Source organism: Echinococcus granulosus, assembly GCF_000524195.1.
Source record: "Echinococcus granulosus chromosome Unknown EG_S00003, whole genome shotgun sequence".
Lineage (NCBI taxonomy): Eukaryota > Metazoa > Platyhelminthes > Cestoda > Cyclophyllidea > Taeniidae > Echinococcus > Echinococcus granulosus.
Genome location: NW_020170383.1, coordinates 654,884 through 678,990, shown reverse-complemented (window position 1 = coordinate 678,990; position 24,107 = coordinate 654,884). Strand labels below are relative to the sequence as shown.

Genomic DNA, 24,107 nt, shown 5'->3' with positions numbered 1-24,107 from the left:
TGTTTCCTGTGTTTTGATTCGAGGCGCCTGACTATAACCTTGTTCTCCTATTTTGGCTGTCGTTCACGCCGAATATGATGTTCAGAAACAATTTGGTCTTTTTCGTTGATCTAGACATCAGCCTACAGTGGTTTTGGTAGTTACTGCTTTGCACTAGACTCTTCTATTGTGTATTTTCAGGTGCGACATGGAATCTGTGTACTTATTGTTGCCTCGTCTATTACTTTCTCATGATAGATATCAAGTTCAGGTTTTCCATTACAAAATCATCCATCCGAATTGTTTTTCATTAACCCTTTATCCTGAATGCTCGTGGTAGATTCATTGCTGTGAAATTTGGTCAAATGGTTATTGAGGAAGCTTCAACAATTATTGTGTTAGTTTTCATAATTATTGTTCCATAGTATGTCTTGGATTAAGTATAGTTTTATAGATCGTGGTTATCATAGACTTGGGGTTATCTGAAAATTCCCGAAAAGGTGGTTATTTTTGCATGTTTGTTGTTGTAATCTGGATTTTGTCAACAAGGTGTCATTGTCGCCTTGATTGTTTCACATTTTAAATATGAACACGTAGTAGTGTAGTAGATATCCTACTGGCCAGTTCGGTAAATATGCCCAATGGTTAAAACCTTCCGTATTGCTAATGTGGCTACGGCATTACCTTAATTCACTTTTACTGCTTTATTCGCTTGGTTGGTCGGTATATGAAATCTCGTTACTTTTTGAAGTCGACCTTTTTTTCGGAGAATTCTTTATCGGAAGAGATTAACTTCCGATTTCTGCACTGTCAACCTGGACGTCCAGCCGGTGATACTACACGCCTAGCTATATTCCTTAAATGATTACTGTTGAACAGGTTACTGCTGGTTGTTTTCTCTATCACCCACTAGAGTAAGTACGAAAGACCTCCACGCCGTGATATTTACTTGGAAAAGGAAGCTTAGGCCGATTTCCGCGCTCACTTACATTCGGAAAATTATTGGGGTGGAAGTTTCTACTGAATGGGATTATCTTTGACGCAGGGAGCCCTATGCTAGTGACGTATAGAAACTTGTGGAACTTGCCTCGAATGACTACAATTTCAATGGTATATCAAAATCTGAATGGAATACATTCACCCTACAAAGGTTATTCAAGGTTTGGGAAATTTGGGGGAATATTTATATAGTACACTTAACCGCGGACTTCGCCTTAAATATTACTTTGTACGGCATGCCTTAATTTCCCCAGTTAGTATGGTTCGTTGTTGCCTTGCGAAACAAAACGGGACGCGAAACGTATTTGAAGACCTTAGTGTATTCATTAAACTGTACATCTCTTGTCAACAGTGCAACACATTGATTCATGTCTACTTTTGATTGTTACCGCTATTCAGCTGTGGAGCTATGTGCCAACCTAGGGCTGAGTCGAGGTTCTTCACACATCCAAGAAGGCTTGAGGCATTCGGGGCCGCAATGTCCACTGTGTATTGCATGAATCCGCCTATGAGATTTTTAGCGTAGATATCTAGGTCGCATTGGAATCGTTCGCAAATTGTTCTTATTCTCCGATCATCGGGATCGTTGAGCATATTGTTTATCTCCTCGGTCTCTTTGAGGAAGAAACGAAATTTATTTGGTTGTGGTGGGCTCTGTAATGTACATGCCTTTGCTCTTGTCGGAGGTGACCTATTTTTCGTTCGTCTCGGGCTTTTCGAACCCCTTCGCCCTACCGATTGAGCTACCAAGTTGTGACGAGAAACGACTTTGGGACTTGCTAAAGAGTAAATGGGTTTCTTGCTTGCTTTATAGAGAGTGGTATCGTTTTTCGGGTCCGAAAGTTTTCGTCTAAGGGTCGGAGACGAAGACCTACAACAAAGGCCAGGATTAGCTGACTGTTTTTTAACCCCGTTTTGATTAAAGCTAATCCAATTTTTTTGACATTCCTGGCTGTTTGGGTTGAATACATGATTATCACGTTGTATTTTTGAAGGATAGCTTTGCTCTTTTATGGACTTGGTGTTTGTGTCACCTTTTGGATACATGGTGTTTTGGTATTTTGAATCACCATCATCAAGAGCGACAATATTGACAGCTCTTGCGCATGCCCTCAGCCTTGTCCCAGAGCCGCTTTCGTCCACTGCATGAACCTGTTTCTTGCGTGCAACAACATCATCAGGAGCCTTATCTTCGTCTCCATAAGCCTGCCCAGATGACGAGCACGGAGTAGCAATGGACGGATTCAAACCGCACTTTTTGACACCTACTGGTGTATTGCTGGGAAATATCGGTTGTATAGTATTGGTCTCATTATCTCGCATAAACGCGTAGCCAACACCGGCCTGTATGAATTTACTTAGCATGTTTTGATCTCTACCATGGGTAGTAATGCTACTTTGGATTGTGTTCTCCTGCCTCGGTCTTACATTCTTTTTGTGAGTTCCAGTGGGCGAAACATTAGTCGATTTAGAGCGCCTCACCTCAGCATCTCGGCTAGGCCTCTGTGGTTTCTTCACTTCGGAGTACTTTCCTACATTCCTGGAGTTAATGGGTGTATCTAATGGCGACCCGATTAGTGACGGGTCGGTTCTCAGAGAGTCTGTTTTATTTTGAGAGTTATTAGGTACTCTTGTGGGATTTGAGTCCACTTGGTGGTTGTTGGTTTTTTGATCGAAAGATTTTAAACCTTCACAAATTATGTGGTTTTATCCATATCGAAGCAACTTACCAGACTCCTTTACGTTTGATTCAATAATTTTTGTAGGCATTCCATGCTTGTTTACTGAATGCAATGCACCCATCGCAAAACGTCGCTACAACAGACGCTCAACACACGGAAAATCAATTTATTCAAATGTCATGTGTCCAGCCTTCATGTGACAGACATGTTCCTTTTCGCGTAAAGATCTAATCACCATAATGAAAATGCACCAACCATTAGAGTGCGTTCTATTCCATAGGGAAATCACTAACCAACGACTCACCGACCCATCTTGATGCTAGTGCTGTCAATGTCTGTATGTGTAAAGAGGATTTGAGAATCAATGCCAAAAATTATTGTGCCTCAACTTGGAACCGGTCAGTACGCCCTCATGCTGAAAACGGATTTAAATGTTCACAATCCTGAATAAGTACAAGTAAATGTTAATAGTGAATAATGCGCCCAACGTTAATGTGGTGTTTTTTCGATGCTAGGAAAGCACCAAAGTAAACTCGCATGAGGCACATTTTAATTTTGCTATTTTCAATTGTGGGTGGAAATAATAGTCATAAATGGTCTCCTTGCTGGTGGAACAATGTCAGAATGCTATGATTATTTATGAAATCACGAGATACAATACTGTTAATAGCTGCTTGCAAAGTACAGTGAATCCTCGAAGAGAAACTCGAGATGCTAACGATCTTAAGTCAATTAAAAAGATTTCGTCCAAAAGCCAAATGGAAGTTTCATGTGCAAAATTGCAACGACTCAAAATTCAGTACTGCAATATCAACATTGCACTGAGGATAGCTCAACTTAAAACCTTTCGCGTTCGGCCGAAAGTTGTGCTAGAACTAGCCATAGGCGGTACTAGTCCGTTGTAGACACGTTGACCTGTTTAGCAACCCTGAAGCAGAACAAACCTATGTGAAGTGCTCCACCAACTCCGCGACATCACCGTCAGCCGTCACAAATATGCTGCTTCTAGTTGAATTTGAATAAAGCATTCAAACAATTGAATAGATAGCGTAATGAGGTTTTTGCGGAATGGGACGTAAGGCGTTTTCCTTCTCCTTTCCCTAAAAGGCGGGGCAGGTAATGTCCTTGTGCAACTTCTGAAGCTTGCCTACGATGTCACAGGTGTTTGATTCCACAAAGTTTTGGGTTCCTTCTCTTCAAGCTTCTTTCACCAGTGACACGCATGCGTCCACAATTCCTGGTAGTGCTCACCTGAATTCTTAAATCATAGCATAATACAGGTAGTCTTCACTAGAATTTACGAGAACAGGAAGAGCCACGACCAGACGGTATGCGCCGATCATTCGTAGATGTTTCGTAAAACGGTTTGGTCGGATCCGCTACGCACATCCGGCAGTATTGAGACGCGGACACTGCATTGATGGATGCATGACCCCAACTATGGCGCTTTTGACGAAACGAGAACGAAGCTATCGCTCAGCAAGCCCACCACGTTCCAACGACCACGACCGGCTTCGAGGATCGTATCTTACGAAGTCTTCACATCTCACCATGAGCAAACCCTCACTGACCCTAATTCTATGGTGCACCGGACCCTCCGAAACAAAAAACCTTACGGCTGCTTCACTGATATAAGCAAAAAACTACCGACGCCACAGACCACAAGTTAAAAGGATGGGGCGCCACACAAATAAAGATAAGACAAGAGGTAGAACCTCGACTCACATACACACAACCAGTGCGACCCCCCAAAACGAGAATATATAGGCCGACAAATGGTACGTTTATTTACGCAGTAAGGATGCAGGCGCCGCCAACAGCCTTAATCCTCTCCTCTGCACGTCTCGAGAAGAACCGCGCCTTCACGATGACGGGAACTTTTGGAAGGATACCCTTACCCAGAACTTTAAAGTACCCCTAAAAAGTACATGCACAAAATTTAGTGATAATTACCTTTCGAACGCAATCAATAACAGGAGCTTTCCCATCTTTGGAGTTCTTATACTTTTCGTAGGTCGCATCAGAAACAAGGGACCACAGTTTGTCCAAATTTATAGTTGGACAATAATATGGATTACGCTTCAAATGGTAGTGAGGCATTCCAATTTTCCCAAAGTAACCCGGGTGGTATTTGTTGAAGTTAATGCGATGGTGGTGTTCGCCACCGGCATTACCTCGACCACCAGGATGCTTCCTGTGCTTACCAACACGACCCATGCCGTGACTAACGTGACCCCTCAGCTTCCTGGTCTTCTTGGCCTTTATTTTGGACTAAAAGGAACAAAGGTTAGAGAAAAGCGCGCGATACCATAGCAGAGGGCAAAGAAGTATGGCGCCAACTAAGCCCCTACTGTTATAAACAAAAGTGTATTAATGATTAAAATTCACAGTTAAAGCAACCATAAACAATGTAGCAAAAATATGCATGCATAGCATTTGAAAAGCTTATACTTTTATACTTTAATACTTTTATTTTATCTTGTGCACAACTAATAATAAAACCTTGCGCGAGTGCATTCCAGAATTATAATACCTAATAGTATATTTTGCCGTTAAGTCAGGATTAGGAATATGGTGTGCCACTTGTTTGCCTCTTAATCATGGTAGAAGATTACTTTTTGTGTCTTCGCAGCGTACATTTGCCAGGTGAGCTGGCCTCCATGCCATGCTAGCATTCCCATCCGAACTATGCGTCAAACATATGTATTCTACGAGAATATTATAGCTCCTTTTAGATTTGGTTCATTCCAAAAAATTTTAACGGCATATCGTCTGTGCACTAGGACAAATATTCATAAGTAAATCACGTTATAATATCCCCCCTCAACACTTCTAAAAGGAAAACATAATCCTCTAGGCAATATTTTGGTTGATTTCAATAGTTATGACCTGATTTTATACATAAAATACGAGTATTTGCACACCACTTGTGCGGCTGTTCAAGGCAAAAGAAGTTACAATGCTCAGACGGATTACATAGATTCGGCAAATAGTAGGGCTTGATTTTAATGCCATTGACCCTCCGTTCATCAGTAACAGAATCCGCTCTTTTATCTGACACCACCTAACAGATGATTTAAAGTAGAGAAAAACAGTCAAACGTCTTGCTGTGGGAAGAGCCATGGTTTTCCTAAAGCAAAAGACTGGCCTATTCGACGCTGCCTAACGTAGAATTGTGATACCCACTCCACCACCTCACTTATTGAATCGAATTTTGTTCGATAAGGAGATGGACTGGTCGGCCGAAATGCACAGGCAGCTAAATAAATTGATTTATTTAAGTGTATTAAGGGGGATAAGTAATCCGGACAGCTAGTTAAATAGACATGGCTAGTAGGAAAGATGGATAGACAGAGCAATAGATAGCACAAAGAGTTTGATGAAGTGCAGCGTCCCGAGACTTCCCTGAAGACTGAAGAAGACGCAATGCTCGGGCAGAATATATATTCAGCACAGAGAAGGTATCTGGGCTATTGGCATGGCCCCGAAGGCCAGCTCACCCAGCGAGGTACAAGGGGGCTAATTCCAAGTACAAAAGTGGCGTCTCACCAACTCCGAGGGATAAACCACTATCGTGCTACAGAGGTATGTTTTATGATAGATTGATGCATATGTAGACAGATCACTGGACTAAATGGATAGGTAGCTAGATGGAGATATGTATGTGGATAAATAAGGTAATACATAGAAATGAAGAAAGAGACGGATATATAGATAGATAGATGGTTATAGGAAGGAATAGTAAGAGAGATAGAACTGACATAGATGATATAAAGGGATGACTAGATGGGTAGGTCTATAAAGAGAGATGTGTAGTCGAATAAATAAATAAAGTGATAAATACAACGAAAAGAAGAGAGATGGATATGTGGTCAGATAATTCGATGGCTAGACAGGTAGAGAATTAGGGATAGGAGAGATGGACAATGTAAAGAGACTAAGAGATAGAGACAAGTGGATAGGTAATTGGACTGCCTACTATTCAGGCGGTTCGGCTGATAGCTAGATAGAAACATATGCAGATGGATAATATTTTGATAGTACGGAAAGGGTGACTTGGATAGATACAGATGGTTAGATACGGTAATTTGGAGATATATGGATAAGTGGATGAACAGATAGATATTTGAATAGGTAGCTGTACTGATGGGCAGCGGTTGGGCAGATGCATAAACGAATAAATTTTCAGCAGAGATAAAGAACAAACTGCGAAGCATGAACTGGTGCAAAGCACGGGCTCAATGGAACTAGTTTAAGTAATCTTTTACTTTTGACGAAGTTTATTAGGTCAATATTTTTACGACTTGCAATTTACTGGAGTTGCTGTTTAGGCGATCGTTTTTAAACTAGACAGGTACTTGAGTAGCATCCAGTTGTACTTGCACTCGGCGACATTGCCCTTTCAAAGACGTGTTCTTTTTTTCACTCCCATGGCTACACTCATTTCATTAAACATTAAGTCCTCACCATTGATAAAATTCACCAGATTTATCTAGTATAGACCTGCTTAGCTCCGTTAAGTATTGCTTATAAGCATCATGCTTAGGAGGCATGAAAATACCTGTTCAAATAGATGTCAAATACAATTCCACAGAAAAGCCGGTTGTCCGTTAGGGTCACTGCAATTAATTAAAAGCCATGCTGTCCCAGTGCTGACAAAAGTAGGGATTCTCGCGTGTTGGTGTACTTAATGCAAAAATATCTTCCTCATGTACCACTACACAACTGATGCCGGTTTCAGCACCCATGTTCGTAAAATTTGAGCACCTAGGTTCAGATTTCACCTAATAGTCCCAGTGTATCCTTTGAATGCACTAGCTTTCGTCGTAAAAGTATTCCTAGTACTGATAATTTTTTGGTTTAAAATTTGAATACAAACCTCTGTCACCAAGCAGTGAGACATAATTACAGTGTTAGAATAATTTGCATACCGTAGCATGTGTATTGCGCAAATACAAATTCCATCCTCAAAACCAAAGAAGACTCTGCAATTTCTAAGCATAGTAAACATTACAAATTTGTTAACTGAGAGAATCTCTACTATAAAAACTCATTTCGCCTAGTGCAGAATGTCAAAAGTGGAGACACGCGTGTACCGTGACCGCTGCAAGCGTGTCTCCACCTCATTGGTTCGTGGTGTTCTTAGGATAGCGGCGCGCCTACATCGCCCCTTCGATAAAGATCAAAAGCCCACGTCAATTTCTTGTAGGGCTGAATGAGCACTTTAAGAGGGATTGAGGGCCAATTATAAGACATTCAAGAATAAGATATCGAACACATTCATTAAGATGTCTGAGGACACATTCGGGGGTACAACACCACAACCATCCATTTTTAAAATTGCGGAAATAAAACAGTCCTGCTTTGTGGTATTTTTCATGATTTCCATTACTCGACGCATGAGAAACAGGCACCAAACAACTGACGTGCAAACAAACCTGGGAAATGACTGGCATTAATGCATAAACTTGTCTGTACAAATACAGCTGCATCTAAAACTACCAAGCAGTAAGGGTCGATCCTCAGATTTCAACCATACCATTAGCTATACCCTAACAGCTTTGACTCAAGGCCGACCAAAGCTACCATAAGTTTTGCGCGATTTAGGTGAAACAGGGGACCACCTGGAGGACACCTCTCCCGATACCAACTTAATGTGGGCGATCGAGGGTGCAATTACTAATGCGTTTGTCTCCCATCAAGAAGCACTGTCAATTCAAGTCGAACTGTGCTTCCCAACACCTACCAAAATACATCAACTACCCATTACCCACCTGCCGTAAAACGGTGCCTTGGGTGGTAGATGAAGGATGCTCATTGGAGGCGTAAACCTCGCCAGAATCATTCATCGATTCACTATCGACGCGAAGTGGGGCAAACACATATCGCCAACACAGAAGAGCTGGGAGGCCTTAGCGTCACACGAAAGCCGTGCCACGAAATGAAATTGCAATACACGAAGCTCTAAGCGCCCACATAACCGAAAGCGGCCAAACAAGGCAGTAAACTAATGACACTAAGTTCGTGACAATGCAAACGATGGATACAGGTGAAGAACGAACTTCATTCACCACAGGTATTAACATTTCATCAAGGCAAACTACCACGGACTAAAAAGTGCAGAATCACACAAATACCGTAACACCCAAGGCCTAAGGCCGGTACTGAAAACAAAAGATCGTGAAAAAGTAGTTTGATAGATTTATCAACCCAATTTCAAGTTACGCGATTGTGGTTCGTCCGAGTTACTTACCCAGGTGCGCAACATAATCGCAAATAAAAAAATCCCAATCGATCCAGATTCATTAAACAGGAGATAATACCTACGTACAAAATCCCACTGAGGAAGCAATAAAAGGACAGGCGAAACTACCAAGAAAATAAGAATTAACCAAGGCAAATGTCCAATTTTCCCTCCACATCACAGCTCTATGTTGTACGGTTTATCTACTGGTAACATTCCAGCCGATGCAATTTTCACCTCAACAACTGGGCGATCCTTCGCGTCAGTCTCGGTTTCACCGATTTTTTCCACCAAGTCCTAATAAGATAAATTACGAAAACCATTACAATACCCACCATCCCTTCAATAACTTTGCCGAAAACAACATGTTTCCCGTCCAACCAGGCGGTCTTGACCAGGGTTATAAAGAATTGACTCCCATTGGTGTCACGACCTAAGGATCTATAAAATACAGTACCATACCGGAATTAGCCATCGAGACCCAACCAGGACCCTCATGATGAAGTTTAAAGTTCTCATCTTCAAACTTGTTCCCATAAATACTGAATCCGCCAGTTCCATCTTTGTTGGTGAAATCACCTCCTTGAATCATGAAGTTCTTGATGACACGATGGAAAATGCTATCGGCAAAGCCGTATATTTGTCCATCTTTCTAAAAACATGAAGAAGTGTAGTCTTCACTTACTTCATATCCCTCAACAAAAGCCTTAAAGTTGGAGACGGTTTTCGGCACGGTATTACCGAAAAGACCGATGACGATTCGACCTGCCGCTTTATTTCCCAGGGTTATATCAAAAAAAACTTTGTCTGTTATTTGGGGCCCTCTTCTGGCACAAGTGACAACCAAAACAAATGACAAGAAAAAAAGGAAGGACCTAAACATGACGACAACGTCGAGGTGGAACTCAATTTCCCGCTATGCATCAATAGAAGCGTAAAACAAATACAAAACTACAGCGAAAAATTTATCGCTTTTTTAAAACTAAATTTATTCGACTTTTGAGATAAAATGTAGGTTATGTGCAAATTCGTTCATAAGCACTGAATTTTCTCGTACAATGATAATCGCTAAAGAAGGCACAAGCGAAGGGACCCACAACCGATCCAGGGGTCCCCGTCCTGGAAAAACCAGGAAGTTTGTTAATCCAATTCTCAAGATTGCAAACCCTTAGCACTTATGTTTTCCCCCCCAGCGACTACCTTTGCGACGAGATCCCAAACATCTCACCCGTGACATGCCAAAGCCCAAAGACCAGGCAATCCGCACCGGCCAACCCATTCACCGGACAGAGACGGGTGACAACCAAGAGGGCAATAAGCCTCCTCCGTCACGCAACAAGCGTATCCACCAACCCTAAAGACAATGCACCTAATCCTTTCGACAAAAACGGTGCACTGCGCCGACGCAAACGACCAGGACTTGCATTACCGTGGTGCGTTTGAGTCGCAATATCATAATTGTTGATAGCGGCTCGACTGGTAAGCCACTATCGACATCCAAAATCGGCATTACATTGAAGACAAAACGCATAAATTGCCGCTAAAGAACTCATCTAATAAAATGTTTAGTTTCATAATGGACCATTTAAACTCAAATTCTGTGCGGAAGTCCAAACAGCTACTTCGTTCCCTCTGCTGCTTCCCTCAATGTCCTATTCCGCTTGACCCTGCGATTGAGAGCCAATACTAGCAAGGCGGTCGCAGCATAAGTCGTGTACACGACCTGAGGAAAAAAGGATAACATTAGAAGAAAAATTTTGAATAAAGAATAATTTAAACTATGTGAAACACTGTTAATACAAGCATGCTATTCACAGCTAACAATACTATTTGGAAAGGGGGTAGACTCTAGAAATAACAAGGGGAGAGTACTACAATTACCCAAAAAGTTGGCAAAGAACGGGTTTCATAAATTAATTACTGCATTAACGAAACCCATAGTGACACACTGCAAATAGCACAGGCTTACATTTGATCGGCCCCTAATAGTATAAGTATTGAAGTAGTAACGCCAACCAGTAAACATGTTGGGATTTTCGCCTCCCGCAGACATGTCTCCAACTGAACAGACCGACAGACTCAGCACACACACATGCATAGAAGTTTTGCCCAATATCAAACCAATCAGAGCGTTAGTTAATTTCATGATTTTCTGGATAGGCGTGGAGCTTTCCCCAAAAGCGAAGCTACAAAAGGAGTTTCAGTACGAGATTAAAGCATTATACATGTTTATCTTAATAAAAATTTATCCCATCCCTGATTTTGGTTGTTTTTTAAAACTTATTTTAGCGGTTTTTAAGGTCTACTTGCATAATATACAAAATCGCACTGATTTTCTTTGGGAGATATGCATGCTTTTAGTACATTAATTATTAGTGTTGCTTATTTCATATTGCTCCTGACAAAAGGCTTTTCGTGATTATAGGATCCATAGCATGCAAGTAACAATAGTGCATTTTTTATTTCGCACATCATGATAGGTTTTTGTATTTTTTATAACTCCGTATGATGCCATTGTTCTTGTTAGTATACTCATATTATTGGCAGGCGGGTGGGACAGTTGCCCTGTTTTGGCGCTCTCGCTACTATTTGCATTATCATTCCTGGTTAGTTTGGTCTTTTGTCAACTTTTTCGCTCACTGGGCTTAGCTGTATCACTTAATATAAAACCAGAATCTTCCCTATGTGGTGCTCGTTACTTTTTCCCACTTTTACCAACTTTCTTTTAACCATCGAAACCTCTGTGCATTTTTAATTCAGGGGGTGAGTAGTCGACCATGCGTTAAACTTGCTTCCGCGTATTCGCAAATTGTACACATTTCCTTTTGTTTCTAAACGTACCTAGAGTCCTTTTTACTAGTTCCAATTTTGTTTTTCAGCATAGTTTTCCCATGACTTCCATGAATTCGGGACACATCGCCACAAATAGCTCTGAATCTTCTGTTTCACCAGCAAATGACTCTTGCAAGACTGACGATGACATTGAATCGATAAGGCCAATATGCGCTGGTATTCCTTTTCAGACCGCTAAAATACTGGAAATTTCGTTGCGGAGTGGTATTCCCGATGATTTCCCACTTCCCTTATCTTCACGCAGTTCGGCGAAGGATGATGAGATTAATTTTCTTGTAATGCATCATACCTTACTGGGGGATTTGAAAAGGAGAAGGAGGCATGTCACCTTCGGTCTAGTCGACCTCTACCACTTTGATCGCTTACAGGGATTTGCCTGTGTCCCTAGTCAGGGTGGATCTACTTTAGGAATGGCGAGTGAGCACTGGAGCAAAGAACAGGTCTCTGTTATTGAACACCAAAGTCGACGAAAGTATCAACGTTATTCGGCCCTTTTGCGGTTCTGTCTTGAGGGTAAACTTCTTCTATCCTTTCAACAATTCCGGATGCTTGAATCTCGCGTCAAATGCCAGCAGCGATTGTTAACGCGAAAAAATGAGGCTGGACAATGCAGCAATATTTTAAGAAACGTTGATAGCAGGTGTTTGAAACGACCCGTGGGATCCATCGAAAACCCTAGTGACGATGATTTGAGCTTTTTAGATAGTCTGGAAGAGTATTATTTTTTGCAACCTCTCTCCGTTAAACGGCGTCGTGTCCTATTGCGGAAGGCTGGTAAATGATTTTTATCTAAATCTTTCCGCTTTGAACATCCGTCATGTCGCTCAGAAAACTACATGCGGAGAATAAGTTCTTAATTGTTTCTTTTTTTGCTGAAACTATGCCATGGTTTCTCGTGCCTCTTAATATTGGCGACATTTACACACTCGTGAACTACTTATTGATTTCTTGTGATAGGTAGTGTTCCTCTGTGGGAATACCACGGAAACTAGCTTGATCTGTACAAATCCATTTTATTTCTCTTTGCTTTTATTACATATTCCTATTTTTTACAATTTTGTCTTGCTGTGATAATTTTTTCCTAAAGAATATGAATTTGTGTGCGTAAAAAACCTGCGTTTGGGCGCTTGATGTACTTTGTGCAAATCAGTTTTTTTGCATCTCGAATACCTATTTCTCCTAGGATTCCGGTTGTTCTTTTTTGCATTATGACGAAATTGGATCTTAGCCATTTTTGAAGGTTCTTATTGCCTATTGATCGGATATCTCAAGTTAACTGTCATAAAATAAACACAGTCATGCCAATAAAGTCTTATCTGGAATCAAAGCGCTTTCTGATGTGTAAAATCCACTAATGGGTTACCTGGATATTTGAGCGGACCTACGCGCTTAGTTCTCATGAGCTTGCAGGATTGGTTAGGTCGTTCGGCTCCGTCGTTTAATTTTCGTGTATATTTCATTTTGTATCTTGCCTTTTCCTTCCTTAAATATTGCTTGCATCCATAAGGTTGGTTTTATTATTATCAAACATGATGCATAGTAATCAAACTATTATCAGTAAATCCAGATAAAAGCGAGTGCATTATTATTAAATTGGTATAATTGGTTTCTCATCTCATGCATAGCACCCAGCTTTCGTTTTGAATTTTAAAATCCCACTATCCTCTTTGCATGACGTGAACGTTCGCCAATGTCATGAGAAATAGGGTTTGCATTTTTGTGTGTGCGCACACTGCTGGCTTGGTGTTTCATGATACAGGCCTCCATAAGATTGACCCTGCGGAGAAGCACGAATGTGAAGCCATCCGGAAGAGCCGTTCCAAATGTGGCTGTACCTGTCCCACTGGGATGTGCGACCCGCGGACCTGCGAGTGCGCTCTCAACGGCATTCCGTGCCAAGTTGATCGAGCCAGATTCCCTTGTGCCTGCCTCAGCCCCAGCCACTGTTCCAACCCCGAGGGCCGCATCGAGTTTAATCCCGTGCGTGTGCGCACCCACTACCTCCACACGCGTATGCGTTTAGAGTCCGAGGAGCGGGAAGCTGCTACCGCCACCAATGCCTCTGTTCCCACTAAACGGTCTCGCCTCCTCGAGGTCGCCGTCCCTCCCAAATCGAGGGATGCTTGTGCTGCACAGTTTTTTGGAGAGGTAAGCTGCAGCTTCATTGGCTGATTCGAAGTAAACTACTAGCACTTGGTCCGATATGAACCTTATGTAACCGGTAGTACGGATTTTTTTTATTTTTTTTGTCTGATATACTTGAGTGATTCCGTAATCAAAAGTTACCTGCACCAGTAACGAGTCGTCGTTTTTTCCGAGAGATGTTGCAGATTTTTAAGCTGTAATTTTACTGTATTCTTAATTGTATTTAAAGTTCAGGAGACTGTTTGACTGAAAAGTGTAGATTTTGTAGATATTTTTTGTCGAACAATTAACCTTCTTTAACAGTCTTTGTAATACACATTAAATGCAAACGATTTCTAAAAAATTGGCGAGCACTTGGTAATTCTCGATATAACACTACCGACCTGTTGATAATTTGGCGCCAAAATGCGGGTGGTGAGTGGTCAAAATTGAGAACCATATGGTATTTTTTTCAAGGTGCTGAACAGTCATTCCATGATGTTCAGCTGCTATATGGCAATATCTATGGGTGCATTGTACACATTTAAGTTATGCTTGCACAGATGACCCTTTTAAGTCCAGATTGCCTATTGATTCAGGGGAGAACAGTTCTGCCTCATTAATGACGGAAACACTTTTTTACTTTAGGATGTTGGAGAATGTCAAGTTTTACCGTCGTCATCCCATGTCCTAAAATTGGGTACTTCTAGAAGTGTAGAGGAGGCACTCAATGCAACGGCTTCCAACGGCGGATGTCAAGATTGTCAGAATGACCGGTATGTGCACCTTCTAGTGCAGGAACTGCAGTGTCAGCAGAGGCTGCAGAACGGCTTCGAGACTGAGGAAGAGGAAGAGGAGGGGGAAGGGGAGGGAACAGTTGAGTCAAGCCAGAGGATGCTCTCGGACAATCTTACTGTCAACTCCGCCTCCTTTCCTCACGATACAGGGAACGTGGAAGCTGTTTGTGGCGAGGGTAGCTTCATTCAGTCAAGCCCTCGAATGGTGGGTGCTCTTCAATTCAGATATGTTTCGTGCTTATAACTCTCATTATGGTTAGTTTCCTTAATGCCAAAATGGTTTGACGCTACTGCACCGCTGCGAAAAGAACAGGTTTGAAATATCAGTGGTCTCACTGTTACTTTTGGTCCACTTCTCAGAGTACATTTCGCGATAAGATACGTTTATGGTTTACACTTTGAAGAGCTGAATTACTCCTCTTTAATTTGAGTCTGAACGTGTAAATGATGCCTTGCGAAACTTCTTTTATTGCAGTCGACTGACTTACTTTATTATGACGATAACAATGGATTTCATTTATTACTATTTGATTGAAATGTAAACAGTAGCTGCCTCATTTTACTTTCAGAGTCAGATTGCTGAGCAATTAAACACGGTTCTTCTGAATACTGTTTCTTGTGACGATGTCGGAGAGGATAACGAAGACGACGACGAAGAGGATGATGATGAAGAGGATGATGGTGATGACTGTGACAGTGTTGTTCTTCCAGATCAGTGTAGCACCAGCGAATTGGGCCGTGCTGCGCTCCGGCCCCCACTTGTTGAACCATTGACCAGCGGGATGAGCGATGCGAACTCATTGAAAGAGACTACTTCGTCACCGTCGTTTTGTCGATTGGATCCGATAGCTTCTCTGTTCCGAGGCCCCCACGAGATAACTGGTACGGGTCCCGAAGTGGGGAGGGAGGAGGGGACTAATGCATCATCCATCTCTTCCCGTCGTCCACCTTCGGTCTGTGAGGTGGTAATTGCTTAAACGCTTTCCCCTAACCACTGGCCTACCCATCCCCTACTTCTCGTTCGTCCAGTCTGTATAAAGTTTTTCCCTCATACCCTGTGATATCGTACATGTGAGTGGGTACGCGCGCGTAACCTTGACGCTAGTTTTTATTCACTTGCACACATCCTCCCCTTGATCACCAAGTCATCGGTCCCTCTCATTGCTTTCACACGCTACTTGACCTACCTGCTGTGAAGTCGCAACTTCAACCACAGTCTAATCATGAGAATTCCTTATCGGTCTCTTAGCCATCAGATCTCTTGTTAACCCTCGCACTCGTTGTATCTTCAAAGAGCTAATTAATCACATTTTACTCGCATTTAGATGTGTTTACAACTCCGAGCTTTTTACCGTGTACTCAACTTAGAGTTCGGGTTTTGTGTGGACAGTGGATTTTCCACTTCAAAAGATGAATCAAATGCGGTAAATTTTGATTGACAGGTTCGTAACCTGGGAATTTTGAAGTTAATTTAGACCACCAGTTTTCCGTCATGGTAAAATTTCAGCGCGATGAATTTATTGCTGACATTATCTCGCTTCATCTCAGTGTAGCCAGCCGTCAACTCCTGGTTTTCATATTTGCACTTGTGAATCTGGTCATGGTACATGGTCAGCTGAATTGTACCAAGGCGAAAGAGAGCATATCTGGGGAAGTTTAAATCTTGAAAAGCAAATGTTGATGAGATGCTTGGTGAGCCGTTATCATCGGGGGGTGTCAGCCCATGTCACGCGTCTGACATCCGTATTAGGGATGGGGTCATCCCAAGAACATGCTTGGTCCGCTGAAAACTGTTCGTAAGTGCAGAATGCGATGCGAAAAGACCGAAACCTTCCAGAGACACCGATACATGAAGATCAGTCAGACTGCTTCGTGCTACACTTTCCCAACAGAAAGGGCCTAATTTGTCCGGCGATTTATTACGCTAGCAAAGTCTTAAGCTTACTGTTTGGATGAAAGGTGCACCTTTAGGTGGTAGGATGCACGATTGAAAGTGACACAAATATATTTTTAGTCACACGATTTGAAAAATAAAATCGCGAGCTGTGAATGTGTGGAGGAGGGGTTTTATCACTCTTGCGATTGTGTGGAAATGCCACTTCGAAAGTGAGGACACGAACGACGAGCAGTCCACGGATTGATTAAATACGTAGGTGATTTAGAAAATAACGGTAATTGAGACATCCCAAATTCTGAGATTAAATGATAAATAGGATCTGCGTAATTTTTCGCCCAGACTTTAGCTAGTCATTACAACAGACGTGAAACAGTTAGTGACTTAAAAAACGAGTCTTACCGTCTAAACGCAAACCAAAGATTGAAATTGGCATAGAGGAAAAAAATAGTTAGGCGAGAATTTGTTACTTTTTCTTTGCTTTAGGAGGAAGGGGAACGGGCTCAGCCGGAAACACTTTACGACAATTGATAATCAAGCGACTTCTTGAGATTCCATCGGCTGGCCCTCGCGTTCATCTCAAATGCAGGGCTTTGAGTTCGCACAAGTAACCATCGAGCACTCCGGCTTTGGTTTGTCGAGGAAGAAGGCTCGAAACTCGTCTATTGTCATTCGGCCGTTGGTACCATATTTGTCCAAAAACTGTAGAAGATAGCCAACATCGAGAAGCCTTAGAGGCATCGTCATACAGAGACGGTCAAGTGCTACGGAACGAGTTAAGCAATATTGTATTAGTACCTCTAACCAAGTGGCCTTAGTGACTGATAGTCAAGGTCATTCTTACAATTTCAGTGGAAGAATAATCGATTGGGGAGGTTATGGTTTCAGACTTGACCTCACCTAGTCAGGAGATGGATCTTTAAGTGTCTATCCCGTGAGACTGTAATGAAACAAATACTTTCGTCATTTGTAAATCCAAACATTCCTACCCAGGACCGATATGTGTGAATCATTTGCATCAAGTTAAATATATAATGCACATGACAATGCGAAACGAAAGTAGTAAAGGGATGCATACATTCCTGTATAGTAACGTTAGTAATAATGGGTGGAAATTGGATTATTGTTGAATGAAAGAAGCATCAATTGGTCTTACCACATTTTAAGAAAATCTTAACCAAAAATGGGGATGATCATGGAGGAAGCATTCTGGTTTTGATGTTTAATAAAGAACATCAGAAGCACCTCTGAAATTCACTGTTTTTACCTACTCAACCCGGGATGCAGCATGGATAAGGCCCTGCTCGTTTAATGGCTGTAGACAAGTGAGTGGGAGGGGAAGGATCTATGTTAGTACTGAAGTAAGCTAATGAGGGTAGTGTTCTGCCTGGACGAGTGCGTTTGTGCAAAAAGGTATATCATGCACAACCATTCCACGTACTGAAGCGATTTACGCCGTCTGAGTATGGTGCAAGAAGCTACGAGGTCTGGTCAGCATTAGCACCAAACAAAGCTGCATTGACGTTAAAGAATAGTAGCTAAGGCTGTAGTGAATTGGCACTTTGTTTGTATGTTACACACCGTAGGTAAGTGGGTCCCTGAAGGCTGTACTTCCACTTGAGGGCATGACCCCCAGGTCGTGCTTAATGGCCCCCCAGCCCTTCTTTACGTTATGAATATATGCTCTTCCATACTAAATTAAGCTAGCTAAAACTTTATCGACAACTCGAGCTGCTAAGAAGACCAACAATGACAGTTTCTGAAACTAGACACCCATTCTTATGAAGACTATGCGTACGAGTGAGTGCAATTGTTGTCAGATCCTCGAATAATTAATAGGTGAGTGACCAATATTTCATGAATAATCACGGCGACATTTTAACTTAGAAACGTGCAAGATTGAGAATGGTATGTCTTACGTGGTTGAGAACGTCCTCATCTCCTGGGAGCTGCAATTTTTTGCAAATGTCTTTCAGGGTCTCAACATCCACAAAGCACAGTCTGTCCTTATTGTATTTCAGGAAGAACGCGTCCATTCGTGTTTCGGCGCTGAGGGCCAGTTTTCTGAACTGAACGGCCAATTCACCAACCAGCTTGTCAATGTCACCTGGGCTGTTGTTTAAGAAAAAAAAATGAGCTCATTTAACTTATGTAGCTAAACATGAAATAATACAAACTGCCATTGTATTAGAACCACTCGTGAAGTGAAACAAAATGGTAAGAAAACTTGTAAATACACTCGACATAAACGGCAAACAAGAATCTAGCGTAAATTTAAAATAAAATTGTTGAATCGACCCAACCCATATCAGAAAAGAAAAATTGTATATTGATGGTGGCGGTAGTAGCGGAGGACTGGAACACCTAAACAAGTTTCCTATAGGCACTGAGGGGGGTACAATTGTATGACGGAGAGGCGAACGGGAGGACGCTCGAGAAAAAATAGACTGCAATATTGATGGCGGAACACCGTGCAAAAGTTAGCTACGCATTGTACGATTAGGCACCGAATTGCACGATCTCTTGAGTAAAGCTTAATTTTGAGAAGCAACTAATTCGCAATGGGAACAACAGGGAATTAATAAGGCTGCATAAAGCATTTTGACACTGGAGAAATTGTTTAAGGACAAATAAAAAGTAGTGATTGGGATCATTTAAAAGACCATATAACTGTTTGAGGATGAGGTGAAGTATACACATCTGTAAAGAAATCGCTCAGCTACTTCTGCGCCAATATGAAATTAAAATGCCTTCAAAATGACAACTTCCTTCCTAGGTGGATGCATGTACCCAAGGTTGGAAGTCGGAGCAAGGCATTATCAAAAAAGCCATGCAACATCCAGACAAATGTAGTAAGTTATGTAAATGACTTTCTAATGAACCTAAGTGAAAAAAAAAACGCATTTTCTGACAGATCAAAGTTTGCTTTGGCGTGCAATGTCCAACTACTGTAACGTGCGTGGTGTAACGATTGGGACAATCGCGATTTAATCGTTTTAGAAATGAAGAGTTTAATCCAAGATAGTGAATTTTTATTGATATCTTATTTGAGACACACGCTGCTGTATCGGTGATAAGTCGAGAATCCGAAGGTAGGTGGCATTCTCGCACCATAAAATACACAAGGAGTCAGGGAAACAGAAAACGAGTACATCACTCCATACCATTGGCACAAGTAAGTATCCAATGCAACGCTTGAATTTGGAAGTCATGACCTTTAGGGGAAGCTATAAAAGATTGGGCACTTAAACAATATGGTAACATCAAAAAAGTAAGACGATTTGCGCGTTTGTACATCAGTGATGGCACAACATGACTGGGATAAAATAAGCCCGTGATTTTGGCTCCGTTAATAAACCGAGTGCCTAGTTTACGAATTTACATATTCAAATTATGCAGTGGAGTGGTGTTTCGTAGGTTCGGGAAAAGTGAAAAATCATCATACTTTCGCTGGAGATTCGCTGCACTGCCCTTCTTGCAGGACCTGGATTCAACAGTACTCTTCATGATGATATCAGATACCACCTTCGACGAGAGGTTCCCGATCAAACTCTCCGGAAACTGATCCTGGTGGGCTTCCATGAACTTAACCACGTACTCGTCCGCATCGGTTATTAGGAAACGAGTACCAAACGCGTCGATGATGGAGCCAATGAAAAAATCTTTTGGCCCATAATAATCTGGCTTCTCCACGGTACTTCCGGGCTTGACAATTCTTCCATAAAATTCAAACAATAGTTAGCTTAAAAACCCATGTGTCACTTACGCGACTAAAGAATACTCCTACTCTGCCCAACAATAGCCTACGTTGTTTTCACTACAGAATCAAACATCGGAAAAAGTGCTTTTTACAGCATTTTTAAATGAGAATTGACAACGTTTTACATATTAATTTCGTAAAATAAAAGCAAAGTATAAAGAATCACAAAGGCTAATGATTAATGACTGATACGGTGAAACTGTCAAATACTGTATGGCTAAAACAAAAAAAATTAAAGAAATCCTTAAAATATTTTAAAAATTATGGACTATCGGTGACTAAAAGCTCGAAATCCACGGGAATTTACTAATTTTGATGCAACTCAAACACCATCCTAATCGACTGCTTTAATTATTTGTATGGGCTCCAGAGACAAAGTCAGCAAAACAATTATTTGAAAATAATGCTTGATGTAAACAAAGCGGCAGACGAACAGCACCTCGTTGGTTTGAGAAACGTGCCACCAGGAAAACCGGAATTTCGTACCGGAATTTCCCATATGTGAATCGTGTCATCAACCAGACGATAGCTGATAATGAATTTGCGCTGACTATCGTTTGGGTAGCCACTTGCCTAAAGTCAAATAGGAAATATGTGGATCTTAAAATATGCCTACAACTGCTGATACCCTTTTAGGAGATCACAGTTAGGCTTCAAAGTGAAATATCTCGTTTTACAAAAATCAAGGCTTTACCCATAAAACTGGCATGAATGCTAAATTAGCTTATGCAACTTTATTTGTGCCTTGATAACTACAACCAAAAAACAGCTAGGACAAAGGGGAATCACACCACAAATAGGCGTTTCCTAAAGTACAGTAAAGGAAATAGAGAACACTTATTCAAATATCTTTAAACAATGCGACAGAGGAAAAAATAATTTTAATCAACAAGGATTCTCACGAGTTTGGCTCCATATCGCAGCGCCTTTGTAGAATGGTCTGCCTGCTTTCCCAAATTAAACTTCGTCCGGGTACAATGTGAATCGCTGATAGAATGTGGGTTATGCCCTAAAAATTCTGATTCGTTACAGTATGGCTGTTCCTAAAATAAAAAAACCGAAAGCAAGAAAGGCATAATCAAACGACCCCAACCTCTCAGCCATAACTTACGGGTTCTCTAATACCAGGATCCTTTTGTCCGACAGAAATGGGTTTAAAATCTGTTAGACCAAAGTTCTGATAGTACCAAGCTTTCGTAAAACTGTCACAATCGTAAAGAAGGAAAGGACGGCCATAGATGACGATAGATTCGCCTATACGTAAGTCCTTGGGGCTATAGCATTCTTTAATCTCATTGGCTAAAGCATAATAATAAAGGTTGCCCTTTTTATTGCTAACCGGAATTTTACATAATAAGAAGTGGATCACTTACATGAGATTTCCAGACAAACAATTGGAAATGTTGCAGGTATGTTATCATGGTTTTTGAAAAAACGATGTCGACGAATTAACACAGAACAGGGATCCCGACCATTGTTCCTAGTATGATGTTCCCGCACTTCCATCGTGTCATCACTCAAGTAATACTGAAAAGGATAGGCGCATTAAATACGATGAATTATAACAAAAGACAAGAATCTAAACTAACTAGAATAGAAAACTTTCGAAGATCCCCTAAAAGTTCTTTTGTGCCATCCCAGACAGCGAAGAAACGTAGAACTTGCCGGTCCAATTCGCAGTGCTGTCGGCGAGTATCAAAGGTTGATTTTGCAATGGTCGATTGCACCTTCTCGCACATTGCTCGGTTTTCAAGGTATGGGTCTTTGGGTATAGACTCTGATTCATTTAATTCAATGCCTTCACTTTCAAAGAAGTTCTAAACACATTCATAGGCCAAATAGATTATTTAGAGCGTGAAATGAAATCACTTCTATAAATTGAAAGCACGATGCTTGTATCATTTAAGGATTAAATGTATCGATTCACTAATGAAATATATGAACAAAGTCCACACGAAAATTCACTCGAGTGAATGTGTCACAGTTCGCAATACGATACACTCGACCATAAATTGTGATGTTCATGCCAAGATTCAAATCCTTCCACGTGTAGTAATCACCGAGACCGTTTTTCGGGATTCTTTGTCGATTCACTATCCGACCTAACACAAAAGTATCACTTGCTCAAGGGGTCCAAGAATCTACTCAGGGAAATCAAGCTCAAATAAGAAGAATTTTAGACATTGAGCAGCGTTATCATGCAAAGTTTTAACACAAAGCGCTTTAGACCAATACAGTTTTTGCTACCTTGTGGTAGTCCGCTATTAAACTCAATCGGCTCATAAATGTGCATGCTATCGTCTTCAAGATGGTAATAAATCATAACGTTTCGGACTCGATAGTGTTCCTCTGCAGATTCGGTGACACTTTCCTTGAAGTAACCGTAGAAACGCAGGACCTTCTTATCAAATGCTACGTAATCTGGGGTGAATTCCGGCAACGGGACCACTTTGTTACGGCTATTAGTAAGAAGTGGATGGTAGTTTACTAGTTCATCCAGATCACTTTCTGTTGGTTGGTTCACTTTTAGTGGATAACCACCAATTCCTACACTTGGATAAGGATCAGGAATGCGGTAGCCACTTCTATAATTTAGTGTCTGTGACCTATGAAAGCGTGTTTTCTTAACAAATTAACCAAAAAAAAACAAACAAACTGTTAGATTCATAAGGTTATAGCCTGGTAAACAAGGCAGCTTCTCCATTTTATATTCGTCTGACGAACGCTTCGCGACTAGTAAATTGTACTGCAATTCATTCGAACAACTTAACAATCCACCTTAAACCACCGCTAGCAAACAAACATTACACATTTTGTATTTCATCATAAACTAATTTTTAGAGGGTAACAAAGGGCCTTGTAATTTGCAAAGTGATTAAAGAAACACCTAAAAGAAAAGAAACAAAATCAGATATGCGTGGGCTTAAAGTCTTATTATACTGTTATATTGAATTAGAGATACGCACAAAGTAAAGTAAAGGTATTAAAAATTAACTCTAACTCAGTGTAGTGACCAGGATGCTGCTAAATATTGAAGGCATGACCGAACTAACATTTCAAAAACAAAAAAGGCAACTGTAATTTGTGTTGTTTGATGGAGTGAAGTAGTCTACTTCAAAGTCGCATTTTGTGAAATTATATCAGGGAAGATGATATTGTAAGCATTAAAGTTATTCTTAATTTATTGGAGGAAGTGCAAATATCAAACCATGTGCAATAACGTAGTCAAACACTTCAACCAAAGAAGTCTTATAAAAATTACTGTCTACCAGACTACATCAAAAAAGATTAGTGATTTGGCTTTAAGCTGCTCAAAAGCCTCGTTACGCGGGATAATTTTCCCCAACACGCTGTTCTTCGAATGTGTACCTGAATATCGGGTATTGCCGGCAGATCTTAAGTTCCAACTTTTGAAACAGGTCAAATTTTGACGACACGAATAGGGAAGAAGGTCCACAGAGCAGTGTTTTGTAAGGATTCCTAACAGAATGGCTAAAAATTACGTCTACTTTTTGCAGTCACCATAGTCCATGTTCTCCATGAGGGACATTAATACATGGAGCCACGCTGAACTTTCGTTTTTTAGCAAAAAAAAATTATAAAAATGTTTTTGACTATTACGTGAGAGGTTATATTAGGTGGCAAAGTGATGTCCCCTCCGATTATTTTAATGCTGAAAGGAATCCCGATAGATAAGAAAGCAAAGAGAGAGATTGATGGATAAGCAGGTTGGCAGAAGGAAAATAGGGTGGCAGAGAAACACTAAGATAAGAAG

The 24,107-nt window shown here is 41.1% G+C and overlaps 5 protein-coding genes across 5 annotated transcripts in view; 1 reads left to right on the top strand and 4 right to left on the bottom strand. All coding sequences in view use genetic code 11, as the record gives it.

Annotated features, from left to right (window-relative positions):
• Nucleotides 1–1,350: 1,350 nt before the first annotated feature.
• EGR_00766 (60S ribosomal protein L27a) lies at nucleotides 1,351–8,509 on the bottom strand (the record flags this gene model as incomplete). The annotated part of the gene is made up of 6 exons (XM_024490015.1): nucleotides 1,351–1,592; nucleotides 2,049–2,322; nucleotides 2,407–2,518; nucleotides 4,453–4,577; nucleotides 4,614–4,931; nucleotides 8,435–8,509. 6 exons carry the CDS (start codon nucleotides 8,507–8,509, stop codon nucleotides 1,351–1,353), a joined length of 1,146 nt encoding a protein of 381 aa, XP_024355418.1.
• A 572-nt stretch (nucleotides 8,510–9,081) lies between these two features.
• Nucleotides 9,082–10,183, bottom strand: EGR_00765 (Peptidyl-prolyl cis-trans isomerase; the record flags this gene model as incomplete). The annotated part of the gene is made up of 5 exons (XM_024490014.1): nucleotides 9,082–9,201; nucleotides 9,240–9,337; nucleotides 9,367–9,556; nucleotides 9,590–9,820; nucleotides 10,133–10,183. The coding sequence occupies 5 exons, from the start codon at nucleotides 10,181–10,183 to the stop codon at nucleotides 9,082–9,084; spliced, it is 690 nt and encodes a 229-aa protein (XP_024355417.1).
• A 339-nt stretch (nucleotides 10,184–10,522) lies between these two features.
• EGR_00764 (hypothetical protein) lies at nucleotides 10,523–11,002 on the bottom strand (the record flags this gene model as incomplete). Its single annotated transcript, XM_024490013.1, has 2 exons — nucleotides 10,523–10,627; nucleotides 10,874–11,002. The coding sequence occupies 2 exons, from the start codon at nucleotides 11,000–11,002 to the stop codon at nucleotides 10,523–10,525; spliced, it is 234 nt and encodes a 77-aa protein (XP_024355416.1).
• A 793-nt stretch (nucleotides 11,003–11,795) lies between these two features.
• EGR_00763 (Cysteine/serine-rich nuclear protein) lies at nucleotides 11,796–17,103 on the top strand (the record flags this gene model as incomplete). Its single annotated transcript, XM_024490012.1, has 5 exons — nucleotides 11,796–12,531; nucleotides 13,517–13,905; nucleotides 14,530–14,883; nucleotides 15,248–15,643; nucleotides 17,059–17,103. 5 exons carry the CDS (start codon nucleotides 11,796–11,798, stop codon nucleotides 17,101–17,103), a joined length of 1,920 nt encoding a protein of 639 aa, XP_024355415.1.
• Nucleotides 17,104–17,151: 48 nt separating this feature from the next.
• The window catches only part of EGR_00762 (EF-hand domain-containing protein), a gene marked incomplete at both ends in the record, with an annotated part of 9,685 nt that continues 2,729 nt past the window's right edge, over nucleotides 17,152–24,107 (bottom strand). The window contains 11 exons of the mRNA XM_024490011.1: nucleotides 17,152–17,274; nucleotides 18,492–18,684; nucleotides 20,018–20,287; nucleotides 20,772–20,905; nucleotides 21,235–21,375; nucleotides 21,444–21,631; nucleotides 21,706–21,859; nucleotides 21,922–22,149; nucleotides 22,298–22,434; nucleotides 22,580–22,955; nucleotides 22,989–23,097. Of these exons, the coding sequence (XP_024355414.1) occupies nucleotides 17,152–17,274; nucleotides 18,492–18,684; nucleotides 20,018–20,287; nucleotides 20,772–20,905; nucleotides 21,235–21,375; nucleotides 21,444–21,631; nucleotides 21,706–21,859; nucleotides 21,922–22,149; nucleotides 22,298–22,434; nucleotides 22,580–22,955; nucleotides 22,989–23,097 (2,053 nt within the window). The remainder of the gene's footprint in view (nucleotides 17,275–18,491; nucleotides 18,685–20,017; nucleotides 20,288–20,771; nucleotides 20,906–21,234; nucleotides 21,376–21,443; nucleotides 21,632–21,705; nucleotides 21,860–21,921; nucleotides 22,150–22,297; nucleotides 22,435–22,579; nucleotides 22,956–22,988; nucleotides 23,098–24,107) is intronic.